Below are 23,064 nucleotides of genomic sequence, written 5' to 3'. Positions count from 1 at the left end.
TGATCCCACAGAAGGCTACAGAGTAATACCTGTGAACAGTCTTTCTATTCTTTTGAACTGTTTTGCCCAAGATCATCCAGAGAATAATTGTCTTAGAAAAACTGAAGCCACAGAGAGTGATATAGAGCTGAGACCCAAAGATATTTTTCCTCTTTTTAGATGAACCCCAAAATATACTTAATACTAAAACCCAAGGAAGCATTAGAGAAGACCTCTTGATGTTAATCGCTGTCAAGGCTAGAGTCCTCAAAAATGTGGACCCATAAGAGATGGAAAACCAGGTAGGGAAAACCTACTGATCATATGGACAAGGCTCACTCCAATTACAGTGCCACCATTTCACACAGTCTTAATAAATGGCAAGGGGAAGATGACTAAACTAATAGAGTTGGTAGAAAGGCTCATTTATCTGTAACTGTGCAGTCCAAGGTACACAGATCAATCAGTTTCTGTAACAATGACAGGATAATCAATACGTTGACCAGACCACATGTTCCCCAAAGCCAGGAATCGATTCTCTCTGGAGTTACGGGGTCTGTGAAGAGTAGCTCATCGTAGACTGATTCGCAAACTATTGCAGTTAAAGGCAATGCCAGAAGACTGCGTGATGACAGCTTTGGTCACCCCAGATAAACGCATCACCTCCTTAACTCTGGGACTTACTCCATACACAAGAGGAGGCCCTAACATGGCTCCATACAAAGAGAAAGCATCCTTATGTAATTAATGCATCGTTTGATTTGAAGACAATTTAAACAGAAATGATGTTACTTTGAAGGCCATCAACTTACTCAAACACTACAAACTTCCTAGGAGCTCAAGAACCAAAAGTGGAAAATGTGTTTTCCTTTGGTTCCCAGAAGGGAGAAGCCTTAAAAAACCCTGAAGAAGGCCCAGGCTTGTGTCAGGAACAGGAAGACAGGGGATCAGGGAGTAAGAAGAGGACCCCAAAGCTATGGACAGAGGTGAGGGAGAAAACAAAACGGTGCCTGGGAGAGAGTAGAGAGGAAGCGCACATGCTGGGAAAGCCGGCCCAGGACCCAGAAGGATCAGCAAGAAGCCAGTTCCTGACGCTGGGCTGCCTGGCGGTTCCTCGCTGCTGTTCTGAGGTCGGATTTGTCTTCCACAGAGCGCGTCCAGGGACCTTCCTGTGTGGACTCTGCCGCCCTCGGCCATCACACGGGAGGAGAGCTTCCCACGGGGCTTTACCGAGAGCGGGGCCTTTCCATCTCACTGAGGCCCCGCGTTGACCAAACCCCTCCTTCCAGTGTGAACCAACCGGAGCCCCTCCCCCAAGATTCCCCTCCATTTCCGTGAGTGTAGAGAACGGCTGCCCTGACGCACAGCACTGGGAACAGCGACGACAGGCAGAGGCTCCGACACCCCTTCCAGATTTGGCTTTAAAAACAAGGACTACGCATGGGGTAAAAATTTAATAAAGACATTCCCGGTTTTATTTTTCATGAGTTTGGAAGGGAATGAGAAGAAACACTGTTTGACCTTTTCTCCTTTACTTGCCCACTGGGACTCTGCCTGGCAAAGCCCTCACTTATTCATCGCCTGAGGCCTCAGCTGGCTTGGTAGGCTGACGACCTCCTCCGACCCCTGCCCCCTGCAGGCTGAGCCAACACTGCTAAAAAAGCAAGCAAGCAAGCAAGGAACTGGCAATGCCTTTGGGCCTCCCTGGCAGTGAGCTTGGGCCTCCTCTGACTTGAATGGGTTCCTGCTTCTGGGACCTGCAGGAGGGCCCAGATCTCCCTGAGCACTCTGCCCCACATAACCGTGGTCCTGGAGCTGCCCTCCCCGCGGCGCTCCTCACCTCTGTCACTGCTGGTTTACCTGGGGGCCTCCCTTGTTCCCTGAAGTCAGAGGATGTGCCTCCTATGTTCCAAAGCCCTTAGCACTGGACCTAGGGCCTGGAACATAGTAGGACCTCATAAATGTTTGAGTGGGTGGATCTGTCAATACCCAGGATGTCCTTCATGTCTCATCTGTTCTTTTCCCCCATGCTGTGAAATAATCAATTAGACCAGCTCTGACTCAGTCGCTAAGCTCGCAAATGTTTTGTTCTCAAGACTTCTTTGTAACTCTTAAAAATTTTGAGGTTTCCAAAAAGTTTTATTTGGGTGATATCTGTCAATCATTGCCTCATTAGAAATTAAATCTCGTGGGACCGGCACTATGGTGCAGTGGGTTAACGCCCTGGCCTGAAGCGCCCACATCCCATATGGATGCCGGTTCTGGTCCCGGATGCTCCTCTCTGTAACTCTGCCTTTCAAATAAATAGATAAATCTTTTTAAAAAAGGAAAGTAGCATTGTTTTTCATGTTTGCAAATCTCCTTCTGTCTTAATAGAAAGCAGCTGGATTCTCATGTCTGCTGCATTCAATCTGTTGCAACTTGTGGTTTAGTTGAATCATATGAAAAAAATACGACTTTATGTTATTAGGTAAGACAGGATGTCACAAACCCCAGAAAGGGTCTCAGGAAGGCCAAGAGTTCCTCAGAGCACAGCACTGAGGAATACTGTATTATATGCCTTATTTCTTGGGTAGAATCTCTGCCCAGTACCGAGGATATGCCTGAAATCAAACCTTAGCCTTCCTGCGAACACTAACCAATAAGTTAAAGATTTTCTATCACTATCATTGTACTCCATTACCTGTGTACCTTATTTCATAGTTTTTAAAGACCTTGTCCACACAATGTCTTCCAATATCCCATGTCTGATGATTCCATCTTACCCAGGAGCAAAGTTTCCTATGACTCATGAAATTCTGGGTGTCAAGGATTTGTTCAAGCTCATTTATCTGGCAAGAGGCAGGGCCAGTACTCAGACTCACTCCATGACATACGGGGTCCATGCTCTTTCTCTGGTCACTTATACTGGCAGAGCCCAAGCCTGATCTCATCTACAACAAACCAGAGCCCTGAGATCCCTTTCAGCATTTTCCTAATTTAATCTTTGATGTGCAACAGAACTAATATTTACTGAGAGTCTACTGTAGTCCATGCACTTTGTTTCCCATCAAACTCACAAAGGAAGACTTTATCCTCACCTGAGGTGGAAACCAAGTCATGGAGAGATTTAAGTGTCTTGACCTGTGGGCCAAAGGTGCATGGCTAATAACTGGTAGCACCCTCATTTGAATCTTATTCTAGTTCTTGTGCTTTTTCTGTTCTATCACTGTACCTTCACAAAAGCCATGATTCTATGTGACCAATTACCTTCTGTTGTCATTATAGCCACACAGGGGTTCACCCACAGACGCTTCCTGAACTTCCAGTGCATTTCTGTTCCACTTCTAGTCAATTCTAGGAATGTTTAGTCAAGAAAGACATCTGTCAGATCTCTAAGCTTACTGTAACCTCTCCTGAAAATACAGATTCCACCAATCTATAGACAGAAACTTGAGCTCCACTAAAAGAAAGAGTGAATAGAGGGAGGCATTTCATGACAAGCAGTGATGGATAAACAGCATCCAGTTGGCATTAATGGACGTGTACATATGAATCACCAAAGGCTGAGGGTCTCTGCCCTCCCCCATCAACTCCATGGCAACCAGACTCAGCCTTGGCCTGGCTCAGAGCCTCTCCTATACAGTGCCAGTTCCAGGTGCACCTTTGAGATGTCAATAATGTCTCCTAAAACAAACAGCCATTGTTTCTACACAAAGACTTTCAATGTTTTCTCCATCAACAAAAGGCTACAGCCATCCCTCCAAGAAGACAAAGGGCTGGAAGCCCTTTCATAAATAACATGATGGTGTGGGGGTGGTGGGAGAGGAAGCAGGAAGATCATTCTCCAGCACTTTCTCTGCTGAGGAATAGCTGGGTCAGGGCTGACTCTACCCACCAGGGATGGCTCCGAATGACTAACCATCACTCCTGAATGATTCATAATGACAATACTAACATTTTCTTTATCTGTGGAAGAGAAGTAGTAGTATCTATCCCCTCCAGGTCTGCTGTCAGGATCAAATGAAATGATGGGTGTGACAGCTCTTTGTAAGGTTACAGGGCTGCACAGCTGATAATGTTATTAGGAGAAGAGTGATGGTTCACCACATCACCTGCATGAAAAAGCTCTATTTTAGCTAGATGAGATGCCAAATAGCTCTGGCTTCTAGGTCCACCAAGTTCTTAGAATAAAGCGTAGGGGAGAAGAAACGGGGGCCCATGCAGGCCACATTGCTGCACAGCTGAGGCCCAACTGTGTGAAATCTTTCTGCTCCCAGGAAACCAGATCTTGGAAATGAGAGTCCTGTTGGTTGGTTCCCACCAAGGGTCTGAACCGTCCAAGTTCTCAGCTCCCTTTCTTGCCCTGTGTCCCTCCTAAAGGGTTTCTTATGCAATTGACACCAAGTAAGTACATATTATTAATTAAAATAAGAGAAAACTGCCTTTCCTTATCAAAAATAAACACACTACAGGAAATTGTACCATTTTATACCTATTTAATCATGAAAATGAGAAATGAGAAAATCCAATTTTGTGAGGTTGTGACAGATCTGGTGTGGATCACAACACTGGTGTCACAGTATGTCTGTTTCCTCTCAGACAGAGGCACAATGACAACACTCAGCAAGTACTAAGGAGAGATTTCTGTCCTTTGGCCTAGTAGTATATCTCCATGGAAATTCTCAAGAAATTATTCAACAAGAGTTTTTAAAAAGCAGCAGGTATAGAAACATTTATCTATAACAGGCAAATATTGAAACCACAAGAGAAATGTTTCAGTTAATTGTTGTGTGACAGTTGTCATATAAACCTACTTAAAAACATAAGGAAATGTTTGTGATGCAATTATAAATGAAAGTACAAAAATTCAAGAAGTAAAATATGTAAATGTATGGATATGGATGGTAAATAAAAAAATAATTGGTGGCAGCCAATTATATTTTAAAATGTCTTCCAATTTTTATTTCAACTTTTGAATACATCAATGAAAAAAAAAGAAAAGAAAATGAGCGAGCTAGTCACATTCTCTCCAGACTGCGAGGGAAGGCAGGGAGTCATCTCTGCTATGATGTCGATGGGTGGAAATGAATCAGTATGTGGCTTATGTGCACACAGAGAGGCTGCAGGAGGCCCCAGCAGGGAAAAGTCTCAGAATCAGTCAGCGAACAGTTGGTTAACTGGACTCCTGCTTCTTCCACTTTGCTTCCTGTGTGAACCTGGGCAAATTGTTGCCAGATCTGATTCCTTTGTGTTTTGTGAAACAGACATGATAACTGAGCCAATTTCATAGAGGCACTGGGAAGAGCCAGTGAGATAAAGTATTAATGATGATGATGGTAGTGGCCACTTAAAAGGTGCTGCTTGGGGCTGGCGCCGTGGCTCACTTGGTTAATCTTCCACCTGTGGTGCCAGCATCCCATATGCTGGGTTCTAGTCCCGGTTGCTCCTCTTCCAGTCCAGCTCTCTGCTGTGGCCCAGGAATGCAGTGGAGGATGGCCCAGGTGCTTGGGCTTCTGCACCCTCATGGGAGGCCAGGAAGAGGCACCTGGTTCCTGGCTTGGGTCAGCGCAGCGCCAGCCATAGCAGCCATGTCTACAGTGAACCAACAGAAGGAAGACCTTTCTCTCTGTCTCTCTCACTGTCTATAACTCTACCTGTCAAATAAATTTAAAAAAATGATTTAAAAAAAAAGTGCTACTCAAGTGATATTATCTCTTTATGTGAAGCCAACTACAAATTATAAAAGATATTTTTATTTTATTATATATTTTTATTTTTATTTGACAAATAAAAATGGTATATAATTATGTGCTACAATGTGATATTTTGTCACATATATATATGAGAAATGATAAAATCTGGTTAATTAACATCCATTACCTCAAATATGTATCATTTTCTTGTGGTGAGAATATTTGTAATTCTTTCAGCTATTTTGAAATAAATATGATCAAATATTGCCATGAAAGTTACTGTTAATGCACTTTTGAAAATGCATGCTAATTTTTAGAGTAGTTAAAAGTTCACACTAAAATAAAAAATAAAAAAAAATAAAAAAATAAAAAAAATAAAAAAGTTCACACTAAAACTGAGGGGAAAAGATTCCCCATGTATTCCCTGCACCCACACCCTCATACCTGCAGCCTTCCCGTTAACAAAACCACACACTAGAGACACTAGAGTGCTACACTCGTTACACAACTGACTTGCATTGACACTCATTATCACGCAAGGTCTACTGTAGTGTGCTTTGGGGCTCACTGCTGGTGTGGTTCATCCTGAGGGGTAGGACAAATGTATAATGATTTCCATTTATGTTGTAACATAATCCAGTACCATCGCAGGTACCTTCAGGGATCTCAAAATCCTCTGTGTTTTGCTTATTCATCCAGCTCACTTCTCAGCCCTTGGCAACCACTGGGAACTTTTACTACTTCCAGAGTTTGGTCTTTTCCAGGATGTCATTTATTTGGAAACTCACGTTATATAGCCTTTTTATATTGGTTTAGTTTTTGAAATGTATTGTTTTTACAGGACCAAAGGCTTTGAAATTCTTCTAGATAATAAAAAGATAATTGCTACCAGTGTTTGTGCTAGATTCCTAATACCTGTCATCTCTATTTAGGTAAGAATTATTATGCTTGTTCTACCAAGGAAGTGCCCCAGGCCACAACATCAGGAAGTAGCAGTTTGAATCCAGTTTGTCTGACTCTCATGTCCTTATCTATCCATTAGGCCAAAGAGTTTCCCCTAGTACTAAACCAGGGTCCTGGAGCATTTGAGGCCAGTCACAGAAACTGAAGGGGAAAGCACGCACTCCAGTCCTTAGACAACAGCATTCTGGTGGAACACCTGCTTTGGGCTGATTTTAGGCCAGACTTAGATCCCCCAGCCATAGGTAGGAGAGCTCAATCAGTGTACTGATGAGCAAAACTAGGTGGTTCTTTCCAGTGTTTCTTTTTTTTTTTTTTTAAGATTTATTTATTTTACTTGAAAGTCACAGTTATACAGAGAGAGAAGGAGAGGCAGAGAGAGAGCGAGAGAGAGAGAGAGGTCTTCCACCTGCTGGTTTATTCCCCAAATGGCCGCAATGGCCAGAGCTGAGCAGATCCGAAGCCAGGAGCCAGGAGCTTTTTCCAGGTCTCCCACATGGGTGCAGGCTTGGGCCATCTTCCACTGCTTTCCCAGGCCACAGCAGAGAGCTGGATCGGAAGTGGAGCAGCTAGTACTCGAACTTCACCCATATGGGATGCCAGCACTGCAGGTGGCGGCTTTACCCGCTATGCCATAGCGCTGGCCCCTCCAGTGTTTATTAACATTTTGCATGAGCCCTCCCTGTAAGAGCCTCTTTAGATGTTGTCTTCCTAATCACTCCCCACCCCAATTACATTTTAATTCCCGATAGACCATATTTGTTTCTGTACTGTTGCCTTTTAGAGGGCTAAAAGCCATTACAATACCCAGGGGATTTTGGCCTCAAGAACCTATTTTCATCCCCTTGGGGGCTATATCATCCCCATGGAAAGAGTGTGCACGTGGCCAGAGCTCAGAGATTAATGGGGCTGAAAGCCAGGGAGGTGAGACCAGGACCTTTGCAAGTGCCACAGTGGCCCTACTGAGACCATGTCCAAGACTCCATTGACCTGAAAATTTGTTTGAAAGAATGAAGGGGCAGGGACAGCATGGAGGCTAGGAAACTAGCAGGAGTATCACTTTACTAAGTATGGTAGGAACCATCAGACTACAAAGGTCTCCAAATTCTCTCATAGAAAGCTCTCATGAAGGCTGGCACGTTGTGTGTGGACACCAATTCTCAGTGTCAAGGGTAGTTAAATGGCAGGTCTTCGGGTAGTTTAGAGATTTTAACACACAGGAGTTAGGGGTTTCCAGATTAATTCTCCCCTCTTCATCCTCCATCACTGGCTGGGTTCATAGCTTTACAGAGTGTGCTATCAGTTGAAGGAACAACAGGCTGTATTTGCCATGTGCGAGATAGAAATTGTGCTAAACATATTGGTGGGCCATTTAATTTAACCTTCACAATCTCACCAAGTAGATATGATCATTTCTGAGGTGAGAAAGCTTGCTCATGGTCGCACAGCTGGAAACTGGAAGTGTCTGACCTTGAATCCAGAGCCTGACCTCAATGGCCTGGGGCTTATCCAACATGCTATGCTGCCACTTAATGGGCTCAGTGGCCATGATAATGTTGTCGTAAGGCTTAAATAAAATACCCAGTTAATATGTTTAGCATAGGATCATCATCTTCCCCACTCAACTTGCTCAGGTCCAACTTAGATCTGCTTCCCAGAATTGGCAGAACTTAAAATTTCTGATGTCACTCCCATGCTTATAGCCCTTCAGTGATTTCCCTGGGGCCCTCAGGATAAGTGCAAATTGTACATAATGATCTATCCAGCCCACCACGATCTGCCTCTGCTTAACTGGCCTGCTCATCTGCTCCCACTCTGTTGCTCAGTCCCTCTGCTCCTGCACATGACGCACATCCACTAAACTGTGCCCCCATGTCCCCAGGCCTTGGTAATACTCTCCCCTCTTCTCAGAAACTTCCCTTCTCTTCATCTTCCCCTTGCAAACGAAATGTTGCTCATCTCTTGAGTCTCTGCTCAGGTATCACTTCCTCTGTCTGACCTCATAGGTCCTCAAGTCTGGATACAGCAGGAGCATTCTGGCCTCGTCAGGTGCCCATGGAATATTGTCCTCCTGTACTTGGCTTCATTTATACCAGGGCTGGAGACAGCATCAGTGTGGTGGGCATCCACAATAGTTTCTAATACAAGCCAGGCACTCAGTGAGTGACCTCACGGATATTACCTCCCACAATCCTCTTGTACTACATAGGTACACAGGAGGAAACTGAGCTTCAAGGAAGGTAAGCGACTTGCTCAGTGTCCCTCACAGGTAAATAGTCGAGTGTGGTGCTTGAACCTAAATCTGTGCAAATTCAGAGCCTGTGCCTTCCACCTGTACATAAGAGCACCTCCAAGAACACTACTACAGTGTCTGGTTTCCTGAGAAACAGAAATTATTTAGCTAGAAGCACAGATGATCAAGGAGAAACATGACAGCTACAGCACTCAGTCAGTGGAAAGGTCACTGCAGAGGCTAAGGCAAGCCGATGACTCAAGAGAATAAGAAAGTCCTGAAAAGGAGAAGGGAGCCCCTGATGGGAAAGGCCCATGTGTCCAGTCGTCTATGAGCCCCCACAGTGTCTGCACAGAGGAGGAGCCTCTGGAAATGGAAGCAAATAGAGCTGCCCAACTGCAGGAAAACAGAACGCTCCACAAGACACTGAGGTCCCCATCGGCACTGCCCAGGCTGGGGTTGGCTGGCCACCTGCCAGAGCACCAAGGGAGATGCCAGAGCAGGGACTCTGCACATTCTGCAGCCTCAAGCTAGAGGCTCTGAAGCCCCGGGCCCTCAAGGATTCCACAGCGACTGGTCTGAGTCTCTGCCTTGATGTTGACCAGCCCCACAGCACCTGCCACTGACCACTGCACTGACCTCTGAAAGCAGAGAACATGAGTGGACCAGACTTCTGCGCTTCCAGAACCCAAACTTCCACCACTTCCTGCCAGCCACATCCGGAGGAGTGAAACACGATTCCCTGTAACTCTGGGAGCCAGAGACTGCCTGCTCGTGTCCCAAAGGCTGATCTGGAGCTACAGACATTTAAGTCACTCAGGGAGAGAGGAGCTGCCTGTGCCTTTCAGTGAGTGTCATGGGATCTGAAAGAGGAAAGGAACACTGCTTCCTAGCAGGTGGTGAAGACGAAGGTCAAGGTCAACAATGAACTTGTGACAGTCATTTGCTGAAAGGAACCCAAGAGGCCCTGCAGAATGTGCGCAGGTGCACCATTGTTCCTCACGCGCAAGGCCCTGTCACCCCATGCTGAGACCAGGTAAACCCTCAGGGAGCCCCTCGTCCTCACAGAGCCCCACAGAGCCCTGGCAGAAGCAAGTGCTTTCTGCCCAGCTGTCCTGGAGCGCTCACACGGCGACAAGATGACATCCGCTTAGGCTGTCAGACCTTCAGGTTCCTCCTTCAGACACCCGCGCGCGCCCCTAACAAGAACAGCACCTGCTGGAGGCCACCAGGCCTCTAGTGAGGGCCACCTTAGTTGTGTGGCCCAGCTGCAGCTTTAGCCAGAACACCATACACAGCCATCTCCAGTAAATGAGCCCAACCTCACTTCCTGTGCAACTCTTGAACAAACTAATTAGCTGAGTGCAAAGTTCCTGCCCTCATCCTCACGCCTGAGAGACGGGCCTGGGCCAACTTCAGCACTGACATGGTTCTTCCACTCTTTCTTTCCATAGTCCACCCTTCCATCTGCCACTTGCTTCTCTAACTTAGAGACGAGCTTTCCAGGCTGCGTCTCCAGCCAGAGCTTCAGGGAAGCTGTCTGAAACCCCTCCTCCCTGCCTCTAAAGAAACAGCAGTCGGAGGTAGCACAGTAATGAAGTACGCTGAGGCCAGCACACAGAAAGGAGTGTCTTCCACGCCGCACAGAGGCTGAAATCCCACCTCCACCAGGAAACCAGAGCTGCTGGGTCAGCGTCAGGAACCGGAACTTAACAACTGGGTTCCCTGGTAATTCTTACCAAAACCACTGTCTTAACAGCTTGCTGGCACTCTCCCTCTTCCACTGCATCCAGTGACAAGTTCCTTTTAAGCAAAGTGTGTTGACTGAAAGGTACTAAGTGGGGTTTGAGATCGATGTGAAGTTCCCAGGCCACGCCTGCATAGATGGCTGTCGCCCACTGGAAGGCAGACACGGACACTGCACACACAGCGCCAGGACAGAGGGACACAGAGGCAGAAGCTACTCACAGAGACAGACGTCCGCCAGGAACACGATGTACACTAGCAGCTCCCGCAGCGTGGTCTTCACGTACAGCTCCCGGTTCTCAGCTGTGTCCTCAGTCAGGGTGGTTCCCCAGAGTCCTGGATGGGCGCCCAGGATGCCTGAGAGCGGCGGCGCTCCCGCCACCCCCCCACCCTGTCCTGGGACTGTGCCCATGTCCACCTGAGCCCCTCGCGCCCACTGCCTCACCCCTTCACTCTGCTCACTTCGCCCTGCCCTGCTCCCTCCAGCTCCCCCAGGCAGGCAGGGTGGGCTCACTGCATCCTAGAGAACAAGGGCAGGAAAGGAGGCCCCAGGGCGGGCAGGATGTTTCTCAGGAAACATCGCACCCATGTCCTCTCTCTGTCTGGCACCCACGTGCCCCTGCGGGCCCCTAGTGATGACCCTGCCAGCGTCCCCCATGCAGACTCAAGTGTGGCCTCAGCACTGGAGTAGCCAGTTCTAACCCAGGCAACTCACAAACTCCAAAGACATGCAATTTCACGTCTTCAGACCACCTCCCCCCAGGAGCTTCTGGCCACCTCTTCTCTTGCCTACAATGCCCTGAGACCCCCTCCCCCACACCACGCCCCCATACCTCTGATGGCATGGAGGACCCGCAGGCAGCAGCTGGACACCAGGGTCTTGGGAGCCTTTTCCTGGGGGCCATCCCCAGGCTTCGTGGGTTGGGGTTGGGGCGTCACTGGATTGGAGATGGTGCAAATCCTCAGTGTCCCATGAGGTGAAGGGGGACCACTATAGGCGGGGTTGTCCCAGGCTTCCCTCGCTGACTTTTGCTGCTCCTGTCCCTGGGGACTTTCTGTGGCATCCATGGGAGCAGGAGGGACCTGAACCCAGGTGCCCCTCTCACCTGGAGAAAGAGGGAGCCAAGGCCCGGCAGCCCGCCAGCACAGGGCAAGGAGAGGAGCCCGAGAGCAGCTGCTGTCACCAGCTCTGCCACCTGCCTTTGCCAGGGGATCTGTGCCCGCTGGGGAGGGAGGCGGGAGGGGCGTGAGCGTCACTCCTGCGGGGGCTCTCTCCCTCCCGCTGCTTGCAAGTCCAGGGGATGAGAGGAATGGAACGAACGGGGCACGTGGGAACTGGGAGTCAGGGCTTGAAGCCGGAAGGGAGGGGCACGTGAGGGCCGAATGGGCACTTGGGGTGGGAGGACTGGAGAAAGCCCACTGCCGGGGACGAAGGCAGAGAGAAGGCAGCATGAAAGAGCGAGGGGAGGGGCCGGGCCCCGAGCCTGGGGCCTCCATTGCTCTGAGCTCATTTCCACTAGAAGCTCCTCAAAGGGCCGGCAGGGACTGGGTGGGGACAAGGCCAGGGTGAGAGACTGGAAAGTGCTGCCTCCCATTGGCTGGGCCTCCTTCGTACCTCCCTGGGGCTGACCCCCAGTGAGTAGACAAGGAGGCTCCCCTCCCCCACCCAGGCCCATGCTGCAGAAATGGAGAGTGGCAGGGACCCCGCCTCAGGACTGAAGGAGAGGATCTGTGACCCGTGTGAGGGCTGGAAAAGGACTGCAGGGGTCCGGCTTGTGGTGTTCCTTCTTCTGACACTTGTCCTCGCATGGCTCAGGGGCGAGGCACCGCCATGGAAGGACGGATGTGCTTTAGCCCAGGGGATGCATCGGAGAGCAAAGGACGAGGACATCTGACGGGGCTTCCTCGGGGGAGTCGATGTCAGGCCCGCTTGGGGCTGGCCCCTTTCCTGAGGTTCTTCTTGGCAGTGCGCCTATTCTGGGCCTGAGCACAGGCTGGAACCCTGAGAGACGTCAGGTTGATCTGTGACAGATGTCAGGAGTGGTCTGTGTGAGGGTGGGTCTGTGAGAGACGCCAGGATTGGTCTGTGAGGGACGTCAGGTTGATCTGGGAAAAACGAAGGGTTGGTTTGTGAGAGACACCAGGATTGGTCTGTGAGAAGAAGCTGGTTGATTTGTCAGAGATTCCAAGATTGGTCTGTGAGACATTAGGGTTGGTCTGTGAGAGACGCCAGGATTGGTCTGTGAGGGACGTCAGGTTGATCTGGGAGAGACATTAGGGTTGGTTTGTGAGAGATGCCAGGATTGGTCTGTGAGATACTCCAGGATTGGTCTGTGAGGGACGTCAGGTTAATCTGAGACGTCACGATTGCTCAGTGAGGGACATTAGGGTTGGTCTGCAGGGAACATCAGGCCTGTTCCTTGGGGACATCAGGTTGATGTGCTGTCTTTCCCAACCTTAGACCTCTAAAACCCCGTTGTGGGCATTGTGTCACCTGGAATGGCCTACCGCTGAGGACTCCTGTGTCCCATATCCCAGTCCAGCTCCCTGCTAATGCACCCAGAGACATCATCAGATCACAGCCCAACTATTTGGGCCCACATGAGAGACCCTGCTACCCCACATGGGAGACCCTGGTGGAGTTTCTGCCTCCTGGCTTCGGCCTGACTCAGCACTAGCTGTTGCAAATATTTGGGGAGGGAATCAGCAGATGGAAGATCCATTTTCTCTCTCTAAGATTTGTTTATTTATTTGAAAGGCAGAATTACAGAGAGGCAGAGAGAGAGAAAGGTCCTCCATCTGCTGGTTCACTCCCCAAATGGTCGCAATGGCTGCAGCTGTACCCATCTGAAGCCAGGAGCAAGGAGCTTCTTCTGGGTCTCCCACACAGGTGCAGGGGCCCAAGGACTTGGGCCATCTTCCACTGCTTTCCTAGGCCTTAGCAGAGAGCTAAAGCGAAAGTGGAGCAGTCAGGACTCGAACTGGCGTCCATATGGGATGCCAGCACTGAAGGCAGCGGCACTACCCGTTATGCCACAGCACTGACCCCCATCCTCTCATGTTTCTCTCTCCCTCTCATTCTCTCTCTCCCCTTTTTTGTTGTTCTGCCTTTCGAATAAACAAACAAACAAACAAATCTTCAACTCAAAAGGAAACTCTTTGGCATGAGCCCCAAAGCATGTCCTAGCTTGGGCCTCTGGTCACCTCCTCTGCCTTAAAACAAACATGTGCTGTGCCCCAGAAAGAATCTATTCACAGGGCTGTGCTCCCTCTGCACTCCTCCATGCTTGCTGGCTGGAAGGAGATGGCCCTCTGCTGACTCCTGGCTCCCCACCCAGGGCTACTCCACTGCTGCCGTGGCCTGGTGCCTCCTTCCCCAGTGCAAGTCACCTGTCTTGAGTGTCCCTGGAAGGAATTTTGATCCCAGATAACCGAGGGCTGGACTTGGCCTCTTCATGATTAAGTGTACCCCAACTTTTGACACAGGGTTCAAAAGTGACTGTTTACCTGTCAGTCTGCTGCTCGCGTCTCCTGCCCCAGGCCCAGGCACTGCGAAGCGGAGGGACTCCCCGTTAGGACTGGAGCTGAGGAACTGGCGGTGAGCCTCCCCAGGCAGCAGGGCACTCTCCAGTGCACCCGTGTTCTTTGGGAAGAAACAGGCTGAGGAGCTGGGGCAGCAGCAAGCATCCCGGGTTAAGGGAGCTGGTCTGCAAGGAAAGGGCGAGCTGCTGCCTCCTACCCAGGAGCTGTGTCATTGCCAAAGGACCCTTGGCCCGCAGAAGTGGACGCGGGAACAGGGGTGCGGAGCAGGGAGCTACAGTGTGGGCCGAGAAGCAGAGAGAGCAACAGGAGATGGTTTCTGAGTCCCTCGGGGGTCATTTGGATTCTGGAGGAGGCCCGTGAGCAGCGGGAGTCTGAGTGGACTCAGGGCGGGTCATCATGTGACGAGCTCACTCCTCCGTGCACATGGCCAGATGGCTTTCTTCACGGCCACCTTCCTGGGCCACCTCCAACTGCTGTCCCCCGCTCAGTACTGGGCTTCCACACATGGATCGCCCTCCTGGCCTTGGGAGCACTGGTGATGTAACACGGCTTGAGAAATGTTTCCAGAAGGTGCCGGGCCTTCCTGTGACAATTCAGCTTACTCAAGAAGTTGCAAATGTGGACATCGAGTGGAATTTCCCAGTGATTTTGTGTCCAGTACTTCTCCACGTCCTCGGGCTCCTACCAGACTTGACTTTTCCTGTTACAAAGGGCAGCTGGCATCAGGGGTGTCCAGAGGCGCAGGCTGGCTCTTGCTCAGTTCAGCAATACCTCAGAACCTTGAACTTGAATTTTAATGAAACTCCTGGGTTTATCTGTTGGCTCAGCAACTTACTAAGTGGTGTGGGTGGGTTTTAGACCAGTTTCTGCAGTGTTGAGAACAGTGTCTGCTAGGCTGACCTAAAGGACTATTTTGGGATTAAAATTGTTGAACTTAGAAGTCTTTGTAAACTGTGTGTTCAAAAACACAAAACAGACTTATTTATCTTACCACAATATCCATTCTCGTGAAATGCATTCACACATGTACACAGCAATTCACAGGTAAGGTACAGCCCTTTGTTCAGGACGTCCCTGGCACTGTCTGAGGGATGTGGGTCCCAGGATGGTCTGCATCCACCCTATTCCATTTCCAGCGACACCAACAGGAGGGAATGATGCTCCTGCAGCTAGCAAGATTATAAAAGTGATCCTTGGGGCTGGCGCTGTGGCTCAGAGGATAAAGCCCTGACCTGCGGTGCCAGCATCCCATATGGATGCCGGTTCAAATCCCAGCTACTCCACTTCCCATCCAGCACTCTGCTAATGGCCAGGGAAAGCAGCAGAAGATGGCCCAAGTCCCTGGACCCCTGCACACATGTGGGAGACCCGGAAGAAGCTCCTGGCTCCTGGCTTCAGATTGGTGCAGCTCTGGCCGTTGCAGCCATTTGCGGAGTGAACCAGCAGAAGGAAGATCTCTGTCTCTATCTCTCTCTCTGTAAATCTGCCTTTCAAGTAAATACAATAAATCCTAAAAAAAAATGGTACTTGAAGGGTACGAGGCCCATCAGAAGCAAAAGCACCTCTTCTTAAGGCGCCTGCTGAATCGGTCCCTTTGCTTCACTGAGTAAGGGTCTGGTTCGTGCCCCCCTCTAGTGCAGGCCTTAGGAGTTGGACAACCCCATTTCCGCCACCAGTGCCTTTCCTTTCCACACCATCCCTATCCCCACCAGCTCCTACTGTGTTGCCCAGGTCCACTAGACCCAAAGCCAGCAAAGACTACAGGAAGGACACCTGTGACCCACCCCCTCGCACATTCTCCTGAAGGAGACTTAGCGAATAGGATAAGTTGCCTTCCACATTCCAGACAAAGGAGCCCTGGGGCGATTCTCTTTCCAGACTCTACAGGGAACACAATTCACTCTACAGATCTTCTCTTAATCCTTTTTACCTCCATAAGCATGAACAATAGGACACATTCAACAAGCAACCATGGCTCACTTGAGCAAAGATGCTTAACACTGGAAATCACCATCTGTAAGAAGGAACCTTGGGTATCAGACCCTGGTCCTCATCAACATTCACTAGTCATCTGCGTGAAAAAAAGACTAACATCTGAGTAGTCCACCTTTGGCACCACAAACACGGTGGCCCTGCAGAGGACCTGAGTGTCTGAGCTCAAGGAAGCCCTCTGTTTTCATGCCTGTACCTCCACAAGCCCCTGCTTCTCAACACATCAGAATGGACAAGCCAGATCCACAGAAAGTGCTAGCAAAGGAAGTTCTTTGACAGCCATCCTTAGCCCAAAACCAAGAAAAGAATGTTTTGCTGTTTCTTCAAGGACCTCAGAGACTGGAGATAACCCACTTCCTCATTGAAATAACTCACTTTGAGCTTTTACTTCTTTCCTATCGTGTTCCCCATTTCACAGCTCCTCCTGAATACAGTTGGCATCTTCATGCCTCCCAAGAGATTGTTTTGTAAATTTTTATGTATTTTCATTTATCTGAAAGAGAGACAGAGACCAAGATATATAGATATTCTCTCTGCAGGTTTACTCCGCAAATGTCCATAACAGGTGGGGGTAGGCCAGGCCAAAGCCAGGAGCCCAGAACTCAGCTTGCAGCTCCCACATGGATGGCAGGGATCCAAGTACTTGAGTGATCGCCTGCTGCCTTCCAGGGTGTGCATTGCAGGGCTGGAATTGGAAGTAGAGTCAGGACTTGAACCAGGCACTCTCCTATGGGATACAGGCATCCCAAGTGGTGTCTTAACAGTTGTATTAAAAGTTCACCCTGGGGCCGGTGCTGTGGCGCAGTGGGTTAAAGACCTGGCCTAAAGCGCCGGCATCCCATAGGGGTGCCAATTCTAGTCCTGACTGCTCCTGTTCCAATATAGTTCTCTGCTGTGGCCTGGGATAGCCGTAGAGGATGGCCCAAGTCCCTGCACCCCTGCACCTGAATAGGAGACCTGGAAGAAGCTCCTGGCTCCTGGCTTCAGATTGGCTCAGCTCCGGCCACTGCAGACATTTCAGGAGTGAACCAGCAGATGGAAGACCTCTCTCTCTGTCTCTACCTCTCTCTGTAACTATCTTTCAAATCAGTAAAATAAATCTTTTAAAAAGAATGATCACCTTGAGCTGCTTTTTGAATGAGATCCTCAGGTTGTTTTTTTTTTTTTTTTTTTCCAATTTCCAGGGGCCCCTCCTTGGTATCTTTGTCCATTTGTCCCTGTCTTATACAGAAGACTGAACAGATGGAGGAAACCAGCTGAACCAAATTAGTGTGAGACCAAAGTGGAGAAGTGAGTCTTCAGTTCCTGAGCCCGTGGTCAGGCCCCCTTGCTGAGTGTGGTCCACACAGCGGGGCTCATGTGCTCTGAAGCAGTCCATCAGCATTTTCACTTGTAGGCAGACTTCCAGCTGCGTCAGGCAGGGTTCCACAGCTCATGCTGAGTATCAGTCAGGCCACCTGCTGGTAGGTAGGAGGCCAGAACTCCACGCAAGATGGAGACAGCAGAGTAGAAAGAAAGAGGAGCCCACTGCAAAGGGAGAGGTTTGTGTGTGGTGGGGAGGGGTATCAAGAAAGGCATGAGAGGCGCCAGCACTGTGGCTTAATGGGTAAAGCCACTGCCTGCAGTGCTGACATCCCATATGGGCACTGGCTCGAGTCTTACCTGCTCCACTTCTAATCCTACTCTCTGCTATGTCCTGGGAAGACAGTGAAAGATGCCCCAAGTCCTTGAGCCCCTGCACCCACGTGGGAGACCCGGAAGAAGCGCCTGGCTCCTGGCTTCAGATTGGAGCAGCTCCAGCCTTTGTGGCCATCTAGGAAGTGAACCAGTAGATGGAAGACTCTCTCTCTCTCTCTTCCCCTCTCTGCCTCTGTCTCTCTGTAACTCTGCTTTTCAAATAAATAAATAATTTTTTAAGAAAGGCAGGAGAGAGAAAACAGGAGGGAGGTTTAAGAGAGGCCTGGCGAAGAGCACCTGTGACAATACCGTTCTGACCCTCAGAGCCACTTGCCAGCATCCACTTGAGGCACAGCTGACTGAATGTCCCCAGAGGTGAGGAGGAGAGATCAGGGCAGATGGCCTGAGGCACATTTTCCCAGCATCATTGCAGGGCCTGGTCACAGTCACCCAAGGCCTCTCTTTGTCCCAGCCCAAGGGTCCCAGTACAAGAGGCACCTATTCTTCCCACCAGGGTCCCCACCCCAGCGGGCAGTTCATTCCACAGATATTTACTGTATGGGGGGTGGGGTGGGTACTGTGTTCAGCTCTAGAGAGGAAGCAGCAAACAAGCAGTCATGGCCTGCGTCGTGGAGCGTGCATGCTGGTGGAGAAGACAGGTGCTGGGTAAATACTCAGGCAAGTCATTTAGGATTTGTTGTTGTACAAAGGGCTACATGGGAGAGAGACAGGGTGCTATGAAGATATCAGGCAGAGAGCTGACTTCCTGAGGCCAGTGAGAAATGCAGTGATGATTTCTATCTCTACCATTTCTTGTTCGTGCAGTAAACAAGATTGTCTGAGATGCAAGAGTATTTCACTGTTAATAAGCTCAGAGGAACAGACCAAATTAAAAGACCAAGCAAAGGAAAGCTAGGCTACTTGTAAGGGATGGTAAGACTCCCAGTGATCTTGAGCCCTCATGCTCATGTGCTCTCTTGGTCTCTGGAATTGAGCTGAGTTGGAATCCATGCACAGACATTTTCCATAGGACATGGACCCCAACCATGGCCTCATTCCTGAAATGGGTTAGCCTTTCAAGTTGGGAAAGGAGGTGAACATGAATAAGACAGCTTGTGTAGATGTTGAAACTAGAAATGGGTAAAAAGTTTCCTCAAGAGGAATTCAGAAGCAAGAGGGAATTTGCACTTCATTCCCTTGGCCATGTAATCCCAAGTCCATCAGTCTATCCTGGTATTTCCATCATCATTACTGATGACAGTTTTTGAAAAAAGGAAGCTTAATACTCAACAGTAGAAAAGACTAATAAGTTATGATACATTCACATGGTGAATGACTGAGAGGAAATTAACATTTTTTTTTATTTGACAGGTAGAGATACAAACTGTGAGCGAGACAGAAAGGTCTTCCTTCCGCTGGTTCACTCCCCAAATGGCCGCCTCGGCTGGTGCTATGCTGATCCAAAGCCAGGAAGCAGGTGCCTCCTCCTGGTCTCCCATGCGGGTACAGGGCCCAAGCACTTGGGCCATCCTCCACTGCCCTCCCGAGCCACAGCAGAGAGCTGGCCTGGAAGAGGAGCAACCGGGACTAGAACCCGGTGCCCATATGGGATGCTGGGGCCTCAGGTGGAGGATTAACTTCCATGGCGCAGGCTCGAAAATTAACATTTTTAAAAATGTTTATTTATTTATTTAAAAGGCAGAGTGATAAGAGAAGGACAAAGACAGAGATCTTCCATCTGTGTGGGGAGCAACTCGGACTATACTGTTACTGGAATTAAGACTTATTCTATGCATCTGCTCTCCCACAATGTGGCGCTGGGAGAGGAGTGTACAGCTTCTACCCAGCTGCCTCTCACCAACTTGACAAACTGTAGGACCTGCTCCTGATTGGAGGAGAGCAGCGTACTCGGCGTGTGGGCAGCCGAGTTGGGATTGGCAGAAGAGGACTATAAAGGAGGAGAGAGACAACATGCACCAGGAACATCTAAGAGGAACACCTGTGCAGCCCCCGAGAGAGCCGTCCGGCGGTGTGCCGCTCCCCCGCGGAAGTGGGGAAAGTGGCAGGGGGAACCGCCCTTCCACGGAGGTGGAAGGGTCGGTAGCCAACCCGGGAAGAACCAGCAGCAAACCCGGGAAGGGCCGAGCAGACAAAAGAACAGCGCAGGGTCCTGTGTCGTTCCTCCACGAAGACGGGGAGCGACATAATGGTGCCGTGACTCGGATAGGAAACCTAGGCAGTGTCTAGTGTCGTTCCTCCACGAAGAGGGGGAGCGACACATCTGCTGATTTGTTCCCCAAATATCTGCAACAGCTAGGTCTGGATCAGGCTGAAGCCAGGAGCCAGACACCCCCTCCAGGTCTAACCCATTGGTTGCAGGAACCCAAGTACCTGAGCCATCATCTGCTCTCAGGCACGGCAGCAGAAAGCTGGATCCGAGGTGAAGGCAGTACCAGATCCCAGGGACTCTGCTGTGGGATGTGAGCATGCCAAGTGGCAGCATAACTCCCCGTGCCACGCAGACATCCTGGGAAATTAGTATTTTTGTATGACATTTAGTATCATGAGAAAATGCCCCTCGCACACTGGGTGAAAATGCTGGGATATACCCAATTCCGGTATAACAGAATCCAAATTTTTAAATCCTCTGGTTCTCTCTCCAAATGGCTGCAATAGCCAGGGCTGGGCTTGTTCAGAGCTGGGAGCTGGAACTCCATCTGGGTCTCCCATATAGGTGTCAGGGACCCAACTAGTTGGTCAATCGCTGGCCTGCCAGGACGCACATTAGCAGGAAGCTGGAACTGGGAGCAGAGCCTGAACTTGCACCCACGTGCTCCAGTATGGAACAGGGGCATCTCAGCTGGGAACTGCTACGTCAATGCCTGCTCCTGGGTACACTGCAGATCTTCTGGGTTTTCCACAATAAATCTGAGTACTTTCATATTCTGAGAAACACAGTTACTTTTAAAAGCCACGTGTCAGTAGCTGTGTTCCTAAAGCCGTGAGCCTCATTTTCATCTCAGACTCAGAGAGGGCCTGGCTGCTGTCTTCCTCTCCAGCAGGGAGCCAAGGCGCTCATTTCCTGATATGGAAGTCATCGGGCAGTTGATTGCTGTATCCCCTGCTTGTGTACCGTGCTAATCACTTCTTCCTTGGAGACGGCAGCTGGGGAAGGATATGGCGGGACTGTGTGGCAAGTACGAAAACAGTCCCAGGGAGAAGCGCAGCAGCTGACAGGGTGCAGCGGAAGGAGGAAGACTGGGCCAGGAAGTGGGAAGGTCCCAAAGGGAGTCTGGAAGGGAATGGCACTGACACAGATTTCAAAGGATGGGTAATGTGTTTGGAGACAAACATAAAGGCAGCTACCATTTATTAACCACGAGGGGCCACACACTTGGCAGTGCATTATCTTAGTGAACTCTCAATCTTAGGAGGATTTATCATCTCCACTTTACAGGTCAGGGCCTTGAGGATCAGGGAAACAACTTACGGTGAAACCGGGCCTCAGAACCAGGCCTGAGACTGCAGAGACCTTGGCTCCTCTGCCTTGCTCTGCAGAGAAAGTGGCATGAGCAAGGGCAGATGGGAGGAGCGCCAAGTATCAGTGTGGAATAACAGCCCCATGTTGGCAGGAGAGGAAGCAAGCCTGCAGAGAGGGCTGGAGCAAAGCAGGAAGACCTCAGCTGCCGGATGTCTGATCGTCAGAGAAGAGAAAGACAGGGACAGCTTCAGGACAGAGCAGTATCAATGAGACACTTTACGGGAAACTGTTGGACAAGAAGATGGGCTCCTTGGAGGGAAATGGGAGGCAAGTGCAGGGAGAGATCACGAAAGCTGGAATTATGGTGGTGAAATTAGCACTGAAGGGAAAGATAAGTGAGGTGGCTTAGAGGCAGAACCTGCTGGGATTTGCAACTAGTTGGACATAGGGTGCCAGACACAGAGAACTCCATGGTGACTCAAGGGCCTCAAACTGGACAGCCGGGAAAAGGGTCTTGCCAGAAACTGGTGGTGGTGGTGGGGATGTTGGGGGGTAGAGGATGAGAGGAACAGTTGCCAGCAGGAGGGTGACAAATTCCTCTTTAGGAATACTTGCATCGAAAAGAGTTAACGGGGAGTCAATGCTATGAGTCGGTGAGCTAAGCCTCCACCTGAGGTGCCAGCATCCCCTTTGGGTACCATTTTGTGTCCTGGCCGCTGCACTTCAGATCTAGCTCTCTGCCATGGCCTGGGAAAGCAGTAGAAGATGCCCAAGTGCTTGGGCCCTTGCACCCACAGGTGAGACCCAGAAGAAGCTCATGGCTCCTGGCTTCAGACTGGCCCAGCTCTGGCCATTGTGGCCATTTGGGGAGTGAACCAGTGGATGGAAGACACAATCCCCTCCACCTCTGCTCTCTGTAACTCTGCCTTTCAAATAAATAATAAAAATAAATAAGTTAAATAGAAGTTTTCATGGGACATCAGAGGATTGAAACCAGAGGGACCCTGGACAACGTGGGCTACAGCGTGAGAGGGGAGTAAAGACTGCGAAGAGTGAGGTGAGGATCTTGTTGCTGGAGGCGATTTTTGTAGCTAAAGCAACAGATGCAGTTGCTGAAGACTTGAGTGAAGAGAGGAAAGAACTTAAGGAGTTGGGGAAGGAAGAAGAGCCATAAAGGAAGGGAAGATGAGAGAGAGAAAGGGGCGTGTGTGTGTGGGAGAGAAAGAGAGAGACAGAGAGAGAGAGCGAGAGAGAGAAACCAAGGGTTTTCAAGGTACAGCAGTCAGAGGAGCAGGGTGTTAAGGGAAGTCGTGACTGACAGTATCAAGTGCTACTCAAAGTCAAGGCGGCTCTGATAGAGTAGAAGAAGCCTTTGGAGGTTTAGACCCAACTATCTCAGGTGACTGTGGACAGTGCGGAGGCTACAGACGTCCGCACATTTGAGGGAGTGGGGGCAGATAGATGAAGAGATAGGTGGTCAGGCAATGGAGCAGACGGCTCCATTAACTGCACAAGTGATTTACTAGGGATTCACTGGGTACTTTCTGTGTGACCTTCTTGCCTGTCTGTTTGGAAATGTCCCAAGAAACTGAATCAACCAGCATCATCTTCATGAGCTAAAACCCTCGGTTCCTCCCAGCTCTTCTTATGCTGCTGATTTTAATTCGGCTCTGCTGAGGTAGGGTTCATGTACTGCACAGCTCCTCCACTCACCCTGTGCAGCGCACTGGGCCTGGGCGCATTTGCACATGTGCACAGCTACGCTGCTGACTTCACAG

At 49.8% G+C, this 23,064-nt stretch overlaps 1 protein-coding gene across 4 annotated transcripts in view; it reads right to left on the bottom strand.

Annotated features, from left to right (window-relative positions):
- Positions 1-23,064, bottom strand: part of PKD2L1 (polycystin 2 like 1, transient receptor potential cation channel) — a 116,590-nt gene that overhangs the window by 24,676 nt on the left and 68,850 nt on the right. For 2 of the 4 annotated variants that reach the window (XM_051823491.2, XM_070057400.1), the window contains exons 1-3: positions 14,101-15,605; positions 11,427-12,699; positions 10,816-10,929 (exon numbers count right to left, since the gene is read on the bottom strand). The exons of 1 other annotated variant lie outside the window; for it this stretch is intronic. In XM_051823491.2, the coding sequence (XP_051679451.2) occupies positions 10,816-10,929; positions 11,427-12,090 (778 nt within the window). In that variant the 5' untranslated portion in view covers positions 12,091-12,699; positions 14,101-15,605. Of the gene's footprint in view, positions 1-10,815; positions 10,930-11,426; positions 13,416-14,100; positions 15,606-23,064 lie in introns of those variants that run through there. One more of the 4 variants, XM_070057399.1, reaches the window with a different exon arrangement.

This window comes from Oryctolagus cuniculus, chromosome 15 (genome assembly GCF_964237555.1).
Source record: "Oryctolagus cuniculus chromosome 15, mOryCun1.1, whole genome shotgun sequence".
Classification (NCBI taxonomy): Eukaryota; Metazoa; Chordata; class Mammalia; order Lagomorpha; family Leporidae; genus Oryctolagus; species Oryctolagus cuniculus.
The sequence above is the reverse complement of the archived record's forward strand: the minus strand, read 5'-3'. Positions and strand labels throughout refer to the sequence as shown.